We start from the raw sequence: 13,554 nt of genomic DNA, 5'->3' as shown, positions 1-13,554 counted from the left end.
CGATCGATTCAATCAATTTCTTGGCCTTTCCCTTTGAACTCATGTTGGTGATGGGGGTGATGTGGGTGTTTTTGAGGATTTGAGAGAGTGTTTAGGGTTTGGTAGGATGAGGAAATGAGGGAGAAGGGGGGGTGTTTATATAGAAGAAGAAGGGAATCCGAACGGATAGGGTTGGACCTAACCCGTTTTTCTCGCGTGAACAGTACAATCCGAGCGGATTGCGGTCGGGACGGGCGGATTCTTGATGGGGAAGACGGGCGTCTTACGTAGAATCCGCACGGATTCTAGAACGAGAGAAATCTGTTGGTTGAGAAGCGAGGAAAAGACGGGCGGATTCTCGCAAAGGACGGACGGCTTGACCAGGACGGGCGGATTCTTGATAATCCGCACTGATTTTGGCACAGATTAAAATCTTGCTTCTGGACGTCATACGGGACGGGCGTCCCGTGAAGAGGACGGACGGATTGTCTGGGACGGGCGGATTTCTTTGAATCCGCTCGGATTCTTCCTCAATTTCAGCTTTTTTCTCTCCCGTGGGCCTGGACGGGCGGATTTGCTTGGATCCGAGCGTCTCTGCTTTTCTCTCTTTCTTCTTTCTCCTTTCGTGAAATGATAAACCCCTTTTCACCGATTTCCTCTTTTTTCCTTATCCTTTTCTGAAATTTGCTTAGGAAACATGTAAGATGACTCTCTCTCTCTTCTCTCTTATGTAAGAAATTAAATGCAAAAATAAAATGTACAATATTATACAAAAAAAAGGGTTCAAGAAATATCTTACAAATGGTGGTTTGAGGTAGGACTCCACCAAACTAGTTCAATATGTAACAATTCTTATCCATAGAGCTCAAGGCTCTCAACAAAAGGTCAAAAGCTTGTGAACAAGCTCCAAACAAGCATAAGTATGAGTTGCTCCATTTGAAAATGAAATTTGGCCAAGGAGGCTTGTAAAATGCTCTTTCTCTTGTCTCCTCCTTAGCGTTAGAGCTTTCCCAATGTTTCAAGTAAACATATTCATGATCCTTGTTAAGATTGAGCGTGAAGTGTGGTTCATTTTCATCCGTGGACTTCCACTTACCAACTTCTTCTTCAATTTTGGTGATGATGATAGCATTTTGATTCTTCAATCCTTCCAAGGTGGAAGGAGAGTCTTCATGACTTTGATGATTGGATACCATGGGAGTTGAGATTATGGGTGCCAAATCTTCACATGTAGCCTCACGAGCAATTTTCTCTTTGAGCTTTTTCACCAAATAACTCTTGTAAGACACTTTGGCTTTTTGAAGAAGATCTAACATATCCTCTTCAATGATTATTGGCTCCATGGTAGGTGCCAAGTGGTCTTCATGAAGGATAAAGGAAGGGCGTTCTTCTTCGTGATAGGGTATCTCAAATGTCTCAAGGATAGGTTCCTCAAGCAAGGTGATATTGTGAATCCCTCCTCTAGGTTCATCATCATTGTTGCTATTTTCACGTAAATCATGAATGGGGGCTTTATCTAGCTCGTTTTCCAACACCTCAACGTTCACATTAAAGGACACACCCTCATACTCACAAAGGTTAAGAACATTTGGTTTGCTCAACCTCATGTCTTCTTCATCAAACACGACACTCTCATAGTCACAAGAGCTCAAGGAACTTGGCTCCTCTCACTTTTCATCTTCCATGTCAAATGTCACTACTTCAAACTCGCATCTATGCTCGATATCCAAAGAGCGGTGGTGAGGGGTTGCTTGGAATTCTTTTAATTGGGCAATTTGAATCCCCAATTCCTTTCTTTGGATAGCGATGTTTTTAAGAACATCTTCTTCTTTTCGGCTCTCTTCTAGCATTTGTTTGAAGAAGTTTTGTTGGTCTCCCATCATTTGGAGGATCATGTTTTGAATGGGTTCATTTCTTTGTTGTGGGTGGGTGTGAAAATGGTTGTATTGTGGCAATTGAAGTTCATTGCGAAATGGGTATTGAGTGGGTGGTTGTTGTTGATATTGGGTGTGGTGATTTTGGTGGGAAACATTGGGGTAGTGGTTAGAATTTTCATTGTACAAATAGTAAGGTAGGTTTGTGTTGACTTGCTCCTCAAACTCCCCATACCCATAGTCATACTCAAAAGATCCACCACATACTCCACAACACATGTCTTGAGTCATCATAACTAAGACAAGGAGACAACTACAAGCATGGAAACTACACAAAAATGGTAAGAACAATCCTTGAGGAACAAGTTCCTCAAGGTGAAAGCACAATTAAAATAGACAAACAAGTAAGAACTTAATCACATAGCACCGTCCCCGGCGACGGCGCCATTTTGATCCGGACGATGTCGTCACTCATCCAATCAAACACATTTATAATACTCAACAAACAACTAGTTAGCGGTAAGTCGAGGTCGATCCATGGGACGGTGTGCTTTGGGTTCTAAGTCTATCTATCTCAATTTATGCTAGTGTCACGATTTGGTTGGGTTTGTATCTAGACTAATGCAAGCAATAAGGTAAAACAAGCAATAAAAGGAAAGATGTAAACGAATGATTAAAAGTGCTAGGATATCATGGGATCATAGGGGATTCATGGTGTTGATCATACAAACATGTTTACAAAGTTGCAAGCAATTAATGTTGTGGAGAAACCGAGTTGGGTTATATCTTACGGTTCTTAGGAAGAGTTGGGTCCCGGAGCCGAATCGATTAGATTGTACAACACCTACAAGTCGACTTACTTTCCTCCTAATCAACTTCAATGCATGGTCTAACAAGACTCGAGTTGGTTTATATCTTACAAGTCAAGTTGAATAGATAAGAGATGGTTGTAAATGCAAGGATTCATAGGCTTAGCATTTCATCAAACATAACATGTGCATAAAGTTGACATCACAACAAGCAAGCAATTTAATCATGTGAACATATTAGATTAAGCATGAATCAATCCCATGTTGGTTTCCCCTAATTACCCACTAATCCTAGCTAAAGAAACTACTCACTCATTATCATGGGAAACATGTCATTAATGGTGTCAATCATCACAACAAGTATAAACATGATAATAGAACGAAGAAATGAACAATAAAGATTAAAGAGTAAAGGAATTATACCAAACTTGAGATGATTCCAAATAATAAAGCAAGAATAAAAGAAGAAACTTGATGATTGATGGAAGGTTGTCAATCTCCCAATAATAACCCAATAATCTTCAATTACCCAATAATAAACTTGAATAATAAACTTGAACAATAATTAAGGAGAGATTAATGTGTAATTTGTGGAAAGATTAAAGAGTAATTTATTTTAATCTACTCCTAATCTAATCTAAGAGGAATTTCTAATCTAAAAACTTCATGCTTGATTAATTACAAAGATGGGGTATTTATAGTGGAAATTAGGTGGGATGCATTAGGTTAACTAAGGGCTAAACTAGTAATTACACTTTTTAAGTTGAGCAAGGAGACTCCGGTATTTTCTGAGAGAAGGGCATCTCTTTTCGTAGCTTGAAGAAGACAATCCGTGCTGTGAAGAAATCCGGGCGGAATAGGGTCGGGACGGACGGATTTGGGCGGTGGAATCCGAGCGGATTCTGAGGAATCCGGGCGGATTGTTGAGGGGGAATCCGAGCGGATTTGGAGCAAGACGCTCGGATTGTACCAAGGGAATCCGAGCGGATTAGGAGCAATCCGAGCGGATTATAGCAGGGGACGAGCGTCTTCAGCGTAAGACGCGCGGATTGCTGTACAGCTTCTTTGTTTGAGCTCGGATTGTAAAACGGACGTCATTTTCTCATCCGGACTCCTATTGGAGTGATTCAAAAGCCTAGATCGCTTGTTTTTTCGACGCCGTTCCATCTAGCATATTTTCAGAGCCAAAAGAGCAACTCTTGGTTTGGGTTCCGAGCAATTTCTTCATGCAATGCCTTCCTTGCTTTTCCTCCTTGCTTCTAACCCTTTGATCTTTCTATATACACTTTATTCCTACATACTTGGTCATCATTCTTGCCTCCTCTTCATACTAGTCCATCTAATATCATCAATTAGCTTCCAAATATGCACGAAAGACGGGAATTTCCGCCTTATTATCTTCTTTTCTACAAAACATATGAAATGCGATAGAAAAGCAAATAGGAAGGTTTTGACGGATAAAATGGCCATGAAATGCTATAATGGTATGCAAAATAGGCTCAATTAGGGGACTAAATGTGCGCAAATAATGGTCACATCATAAGGCCTACTCGATAGAGTACCCAGAAACTCATAAAACCGTAGTATTATAGTGTTCCCTCCTTAAAAAGAACTTCGTCCCCGAAGTTCAACCCATACATAAAAAAAAAAAACATACTAACTCGGTCAAGACGCAACAAATCTACTAAGAACTCAAAACAAAACCCCAACTTATAAAACATGAAACCATGAACTCTTAACACCAACTCCACCAACTATTCCTACCTCCACACACCGCTCACGATGTCGTATCAACTACATCATAAACTCTCCCGACACTAACTCCATACACTACCAACTACCATCCTCTAACGCTGCTAGCTCCATAATATATCATCCACTACCAAATCCCATATCAAGACACTCATAGACTCAAACGGAATGTTACATTCTACCACCCTTAAAAGGAACTTCGTCCTCGAAGTTTACTCACACTCATAACCTCATCATCCAACTGTCAACACTAGTGAAATATTCTCACACTCCTAAACATCACGCTACTACAAGCACGGTCATGACCTTTAATAAAATCACCCACAACACGAATCAATCATTTATTCTACATCAAGACTCAAACTTCCAAATATATTACCATATGTACAACCATCAAAATCTCTTTTATCGCATCCTACGCCTCTTAAGACAAATGTTACGTCCTCGTAACTCACTAATACTAAATCCTAGCTATATCTTCTCATTATCCTCATCACCACCGCATGTCAAAAATAACCACCTATACTCTAAACACTCGCCATGCATATATCCAAGGCTCTCTTACTTAAACAATTCTCATACTTCAATTCACTCGTCACACCACCTAACCTATACCTCAAAATCTTTAGCTTAACCCAAAACTTCAACTCTTCCACATTACCGCAACAGGACATACCTCTCTATATAAACTATATAAAACTCCCATCGTCAAAAGCATAACTCACGATCCACACTTGTTACGTACACTCACACTAGATCCTCAAGTTCTTTTCTTTCATTACCGCAAAACTCATACATAACTTAACATGACACTAATTCCCAATACCCTGCACTCACTATCTCAACAAAAGATTATGAACCACCTGCCGCTTTCAGATCATTACAACACATGTTCCACGAATAACTTGCCATGACTATGACTACCGATGCCTCATCTTAAAACAAGATCAAAATTACTATAACAACTTCTCACAACTATGTCCCATCAACAGAATATCACTATATCATGACAACAACGAAAACATATACAACTCTCTTTCATATCATACTCTACCCTCACACCCAAGCTGAAACTGGTAAGAAACATCAACAAACAAAACCAATGTTGTCAGGATCGGGATTCTACTTTGGATCGTGGAGATCTCATAGGATCGGATCGTGGGATCGGATCGTAGGATCGTAAGATCCTACGATTTTCCCTAATTTAGCTATAAATGATGGAAGGGATCTAACAAATATGTAAAGCAACTATAAAAAAACATAAATAAAGTACTAATCTTATAATTATAAAAGCGACAATAGCGTTTTGGAACAAAAGAAGCGATATTTCAACCGCTAATGTTACCACTACTACAATTAAGAAGTAAAACGATGAAAAAAGAGGTGACAAGAACAACTTGGAGTCTTGACAACATACTGAAACCAAGAATACATGTTAAGTCATGGTTTACAATGTTGAAATTTCATCAAAATGATGCATCACCTATGGTTCAATTACTGCCACACACAAAAGCATTAGTTAATTAGTCTTCATAACCGAAGTTCCTGTCATCCACTTCATCACTTCCCAAGTCAGCACCAGTAGTACCCATGCCTATTTGGCGATTCTCATTTTTATAAATGGCATCGAAGTCGTGACCACTGGACAGCATATCAAAATCATTGACATGATCAAATTCATTGGAACCAACAAGAGTTGCTGCGACTTCTTCAATGTCATCGTCACTTATCTCCTCATACTCTAAATTTTCATCTGGACACCTAGTTGCAGTCAAGTCTTCATAATTGTTCTGCTCCTCAATTCGTGATGCTCTCTCTCGTGCAGACCTCTTTGCTGCTCTGTCTAGCGCATTTAACCATGCCCCATCAAAAGGAAGAAGAGGTTCCTCCCTCTCCGTTATCCACTCATCATCGGAAGGTAGGTCCTCCAATATAATGGATTCTTGTATTATAGCTCGCTTCTGTTTTTTACGTTGTAGTCTCAGATTGTACATTATAAACACCAAATCGTTCATTTTTTGTTGATGAAGGCGATTCCTCTTCTTAGTATGAACCTGTAAATACAATGTATTAGCATCAAACCATAAAGATAAGATCATAAGATTGTAAATAACTATATATTACTTAATATAAACACAATTACCATCTCAAAAGCACTCCAATTTCTCTCACAACCCGACGAACTACATGTTAAGCTTAGGATACGTATTGCAAATTTTTTTAATTCTGGACAATCGTCTCCGTAAGAATCCCACCAGTCCGCTACACAACACACACATTTTAAAAATGACATTAGCAAATGACTTATATATGCACTCAAGATAAGAGATATTGATGATTAAAAAAAAATATGAACATGACGCACCTGGTGTTTTCTTTGTTCTGGTATTTATAGCAGTAGGTAATCCAAACAGGCCCCTTGCATTTTTAAAGGCGTCCATTTGAAGATCTATACGCGTTCTTTCTTCAGGATCGGACACCATTCTTTCCAAGCAAGTATACAAACCCATTTTCACATCTGCACTAGATTTAAAATCGGGGCTGTATTGAAATTGTGGGTTCAAATAGTAGGCTGCAGCATGCAACGGTCTCTGCATTTGAGCTTCCCATCTTTCATCAATAATGTCCCACACTGGCTTATAACTATATATGAATGAAAGAGAGACATAAATAAGCAAACGCATAACAACTAAGGCAAACAAAAATCTAAAAGAAGTAGTAATTCAGTGTTAACTGTTAAGAAAGTGTTACATACTTTTTTTCAACATGATTAAAGTTTTCCTTGATTTGATCCTTAGCTCTTGTCATTGCCTCATAGATGAAACCCATTGCCGGGTTTTCATCAGAATCTACCATACGAAGAACCTTTACTAATGGCAATGCAGCTCTCAAACATGTAATAATCCTTGGCCAGAACCCTCTAGTGTTCAAAACTATTCTTTGCACATTTTTACCTTCAACGGATTTGCCAAATTTACTACCTTTCCACTTATCAGAAGCAAATAATGCTAAGAGAGGACCTTTTTGCTCATTTAAACATCTTAATGTTAGGTAGGATGTAGCAAATCTGGTCACAGCAGGTCGTATAAGCTCCCTATCTTTCGTAAATTCTTTCATCCAACAATGGAGTAACGTCCTAGAGTAGATATACGTTGTTATCTTTCTAGCTTTTGTTATTGTCACACCATGAATGCTAATCTTTTTATCAAGATCCTCTAGCATCAAATCAATACAGTGAGCTGCACATGGTGTCCAGAACAGTTTTGGCCTTTTCTCCATCAACCTCAGCCCGGCCGCTTTATAGTTTGCTGCATTGTCAGTAACAATTTGCACTACATTTTCTTCGCCAACTTTCTCTACAATAGCATCTAACATCTCAAGTACCTTATCGGCTGTCTTAGATATCTCAGAAGTGTCAATAGATGATGAAAAAACAGTCCCTTTAGGACTATTAACTAAGAAATTACAAATGGAACGTCTTTTCCTATCGGTCCATCCATCGACATAATCGTACAACCCTTGCTTTTTTCCATTCTTCTTTGTACTCATCAAGCATCTTCATCACATTTTCGACTTCCTTGTTCAAAAATTTGACTCTAATCTCATGATAAGACGGGGGTTTTAGTCCAATACCAAACTTTCCAACCATGTCAATCATTATTGGAAATTCAGAATTATTGACTACATTAAACGGAATACCACTAGTGTAGAAAAAACGAGCAATTTGTTGGCAAACTTCCTCCCTTTCACCTCTTTTATATTTTTGATTTAGAGTAGTTTGTACAGACCCTCCTTTCCTGGTTACAAAGGAATCCATAGCTCCCCTTGTCTTTTTATTATACCCATGACGTGATATTCCAGAATAATCATCCTCATCACCAATGTCATTCATTTTCCTTTTCTTGTTATTTGCTTCCTCGACTTGTTTTTCTAACAATGCTCTAAACTCTTCTTTAATTTTATCAGGGACTTGTAAGCATGGTTCAACATTGTTACGGGTGCCAGCAAGATGATGTTTCATCCTATAAACACCACCACCACGAGTAACGCCACAATATTTACATTTAACTTTTTTCTGTGCCCCATCTATCTCAGTGCCATGCTCCCAACCCGGGTCACTTCTATTACCAGGAGCGTTTTTTCTTTTAGGTTTACTTGAAGCGGAACTTGACATCTTTCAATACAAAGTATAAGATTGAACACAGGTAAGCCCCATTTGAAGTGATCAAGTTATACAGTGATAAACTGATAACAAAAGTACAAGTGTATAACAGAAACTAAGCCTACCAGCCTACCATGACGAATGAACTAATTTCAGAATTAAGCTGAAATAATTAATTCATAGTTCATCGTTTCATACAAGTATAGACGTCTAGTTCAGTATAGATGTCAAGTACACAACGATTGAAAAAAAGAAATTAAGCATAAAGATGAGTAAGAATGTAAGATTGAAAAATAGAAATTATAAAAATTAAAAGAGCTACTCGAATAATTGAAAAACGAAAATTAAAACCTTAAATATGAGTAAGAATGTAAGATTAATCATACCATGAATATCCTTGATGATAAATGATGAGTTGCTGAGTGATGATTGATGATTAATCAAATTGGGAATTAGGTTTTCATCGTAAGGAAGAAGCACTGGCAATTTGATAGTGTTGTTCACTAGTTTGGTTATTTTTTTCTTTATTTTTTTATTTTTTTTAGCTAAATGAGTAAGTATTAGTAACGGGCCTTAGCCAATGTAATAAGTTTTAGCCCAAAACATGTTATATGGCTTTTATAAGCCATTTAAATAGGATCGTACAATCCCATGTGGAATCGCGATCCCACCGATTTTGAACGATTCTACACGATTCTATGACGATTCTACTCCATGACGATCCTATGAACGACTTGGATCGTTTGCCTGTTTTTGGATCGTAGGATCGTACGATCTGGATCGCGATTTTAACAACATTGAACAAAACAACAGTCTACACGTTCAACCAAAACTCACAAGGAATAGCAGCAAACAAAACAACAATCTATGTTTAACTGGTATGTACTTTCGAAAACTCGCATCATAATAATCTCGCCTACTCCACCACAACCGGTGACGGCATCGCAACACCGCCACCAACAGCCACACCGCAGTGCGAAAATACCCGCATCACAACACTAAGTACCGTGCCCGGATCACCACCCGAGGCACCACAACCACACCGATAGACATCACAACAGACGCAATCCCATAAACACTGACTCAACATAACTTCTCGGACAAAAAAAAACTTACTCAAATCCACTTTACTAAATCACAATGCAACATATTATATGAATTAAACAGATAATAACGTCATGAATATCACCTCCTTACCATATCACGGAATAACATATATCATGAATACATACAAGTATAACCAGTCATGCCAGATCAATCAAATTATTACCTTTTTGAATATCATTCAATTAAATTACCGTGTCCAACATATATTTGAGAACATTGGATAATGACTTTATAACTATCACACCATACCACTTCCCGTGAGGTCAGAACATCGCACAAACATTTATACACATCATAGACCCGTAATCACATCCAACTAGTCAGTCCTGATCACGTAAGTTACCACTCGATAAAGGTTACCTGTCGCCCGAGCTTAACTCATATGCCCCTCATAACATATTCCCCCATTCGCATAACCATCACCTCATGCCAAGTATAACCATACCATTACTATTCAACTATTAGCACCCGCCTCATCTAACCACATCTTATACTTCCGTACAACCATACATATCAATCCGGCCTCTACAAAATCAACCTCATTAGAATTGCTACCTTTCTAATATACCATCACCCTTAACCACTAGTCACAAACCATAACACTACCACTGTTCGGGCATCAAACCTCTTACACACATCTCTAAACATCACGATTTCTTTCCTATCTGTGGTTAACATCCTAAATAACGAACATCAAATCCATCAACAACATTACCTCAACATTCTTCCCAATACTATCCTTAATTGTATAGTCACCCGACTCACCACCAAAATCTCGTATCGTGCAAATTCTTTACCCAACTTTTACTTTCTTTAATTCCTCGAAACTCATGATTATCATGTTGTCCTGGAACTTCTATATACTGTAAACTCAAATCCTCGTGATAGTATCATACATCTCGACAATTCCTTACTTTTATATCACATAACCTCGGTGAACATGTTCCTAGTTTTACTCCCCTCATTCTTTTCGTTTACCCTCGACAAAATCCCTTAGTAATTCTACTCTTCATTATTTATATCTAACTCCCTAGTGCCCCGGTTACCTTCTCACTGCTCCAAGACTCACATCTCATTATTTTATATCGATATCATCTCCCTCTTTCTTACCATCGATCTTTTCTTATCTTGCTATCACTCACCCTTGCCACTAATCTGTCCACAGAATCAACGTTTAATGTTCAAACAATTGCATCTCCTTTTTTTTACATCTCTAGAAATCAAAATTCCTTTCATACCGCTAATTGCCCAAGGAAATCCCACAATAGTTTCACCTCTTAATAGACCAAATCTCCCAAACTCACTCACTGTCTACAAATCCACCTCGCGACAGGTCTCCACAAAGTTCACTATATACCACGCTTCTCAACCCCTTTAAAACGAACTTTCACTATGTATATTCTTAACCCACACGACTCCTAACCATCTCCCTCCATAATTCTTTACACATCTCAAGTTGCCACTATCCACATCCTTACTCTCAATCCTTTCATTCTCACGTTCCTTAGACTCACATCATCCCTTGCCCATATTCACTTACTTTTACGTTAATCAACACACAATCATATCACTCATCTCATCTCATCTCATAAAACATGCTCTATGTCTCAATTAAGCCATAACGATCTTCCTTTTCTTTTTCCATTATCTATCGCAACCACATATAACTCATGTCCTCCCACCGAATTCATACTCACCACAGGTGCCACTCACTACACCACAAGATTGGGTAACTTACGCGTCAAGACCAACATACATGTAAAACAATGCATAAAGAAGCAAAATAACGCCTTTGAATTAAACATAATATGCAACGAAGTCAAAAGATAAGCATATGACCCAAAATAGGGGTCACTAGATCGAGTACAGGCCACTCGATCGAGTAGGTGAAAGTCAGAGACACATATAACAAATTATCCGGGGCTACTTGATTGAGTAAGGGGTACTCGATCGAGTACCAAGGTGCACTCGATCGAGTGTGGGCCACTCGATCGAGTACCTGCATTTCTCAGCATTGTCCAGTTTTCGTAAAACGGTCATAACTCACTCGTTTCTTGGTCGTTTTGGGCGTGTGACCTATCGTTAGAATCGTAAAAGAACAAGCTATCACCTCCAATTAGAATCACATTAAAATCATTTATAGATATCAAGTTATAACAGTTTAAAGATAACCTCTTTATAATCGAAAAACACAACTACTTGATTTTACTTCCAAACAACTTAAACGACAACAAGGTAAACAAAAACAACCCAATACTCATAAAACCAGTCGTCCCAATCACATGTTACTATTTTAGAAAGCAAAGCAACAACATTCATCATGCAATTAATTTATTAACTTGCCAATCATGACTTACCCACATGCTTTTATTCTATCACTTTTCGTAAACAAAACATACTCATACATTACAAATCCTATTTCCATGTTACTAATACAACAATATTACAAATACACTTCGTCACCTAAACATATTCATAATCACAAAATTCATATTCTCATGCAATTGCCACTCCATCTTTTCCAATCAATTCATCCATTTCCACCACATTCTTCATACAACATATACATATGAACAATAGTAGACATGTATAAGAAATCATTATATAAAATTACACAAACAAAATTATGTATAATCATATCACATATGAACTACTTCCTTTTTCCACCACATTACTCATCATTCTCATACACTTCTCTAACAATTCCAACCAACATTGTAAACCAACTATCATGCGACATGCTTTCAACCAACAACATACGAAAACACATCATCACTATCTTTTCTACACATTCCCCATTATCCACATACGTACATCCACTGATTCATGTCACACGTCACTATATAGATACACAATTCACAAGATAAACACATAGCGATCCCGACTCATATCCCATGGTGACCGGTTCAAAATTGTAGGGCGAGTTCGCTACTTTAGGACGTCTCCCAAGTCTTTGCATTAGCTCCTACAACTTCTACCCCGGGTTCATTTTAATTAGACTCCCTAGGTTCATTAGATTCATTGGTTACAGGTTTCAGGATCGTCGCTTTGATACCATTTTGTAACACCCCCATACTCCAAGTGCCTTACCAGGACAACTTAAGGCATGGAAGTGCTACCATCTCGGTTACCCGAGGCAATGATAATCATAAGACAATAAAGAAACGTACTTTAAAAGTAAATATAGTTTAAATGATTACATGATCAAAACCAAAACTGATAAACTGAAATGCAACATCCTCAGACGGTCTACTACTAAAACTATCAAAGCTTTAAAACATCGTCGACACGGCGGAACACTTCTAATCGCCACGTGATGACTCATCCCGGCTATCCCATGCGCGTCATATAATACCGCTCAATAATCGCTCACCACCCCGAATGGATCACCACAGTTTTTAAAACATTAAACGGGGTCAGTACTGATTACATAAAAACAAATGCCACGAAGAAACAACGTCACAAACAGCTCAAGCAGTTCACACAAATCCCAGTCTCCATCTCCAAACTCCACACAACTGACTACACACTAAAGTGTGTAGCCCTGCCAGAGTACCCATCGCAACAAGTACTCCACGCCGCCAGTGGGGAACCGCAGCCGTACCCACCAAATCCCCGCTCATCTCCATCGAGCGATAAACTCAAATTCCTTAATGTGCACATCCCTTCTGTGGCGGGTTCCACAGAAGGCGAATAATGGGCGTGAAGCCACTCCCGCAAGTGACTCCACTCAGCCAGGGACGCGCCCCGAAGAACACAGACAGTTACACAATCAATCAATAATATACAGCCAACAACCGTCAAAATCAACCAACAATATAATTAAACAATAATCACAACAACAATCACCACACATTATGTAGCCAATACT

The 13,554-nt window shown here is 38.6% G+C and overlaps 1 protein-coding gene across 1 annotated transcript; it reads right to left on the bottom strand.

Moving 5' to 3' along the window:
• Window positions 1–5,675: 5,675 nt before the first annotated feature.
• Window positions 5,676–8,591, bottom strand: LOC141597770 (uncharacterized). Its single transcript, XM_074418044.1, has 4 exons — window positions 7,170–8,591; window positions 6,780–7,057; window positions 6,558–6,676; window positions 5,676–6,468 (listed from the first exon to the last, which is right to left on the bottom strand). Exons 1-4 carry the CDS (start codon window positions 7,961–7,963, stop codon window positions 5,938–5,940), a joined length of 1,722 nt encoding a protein of 573 aa, XP_074274145.1. The 5' UTR covers window positions 7,964–8,591; the 3' UTR covers window positions 5,676–5,937.
• Window positions 8,592–13,554: the final 4,963 nt, after the last annotated feature.

This window comes from Silene latifolia, chromosome 1 (assembly GCF_048544455.1).
Source record: "Silene latifolia isolate original U9 population chromosome 1, ASM4854445v1, whole genome shotgun sequence".
Classification (NCBI taxonomy): Eukaryota; Viridiplantae; Streptophyta; class Magnoliopsida; order Caryophyllales; family Caryophyllaceae; genus Silene; species Silene latifolia.
Note: the sequence above shows the minus strand (reverse complement) of the source record. Positions and strands in the feature narration are given on the sequence as shown.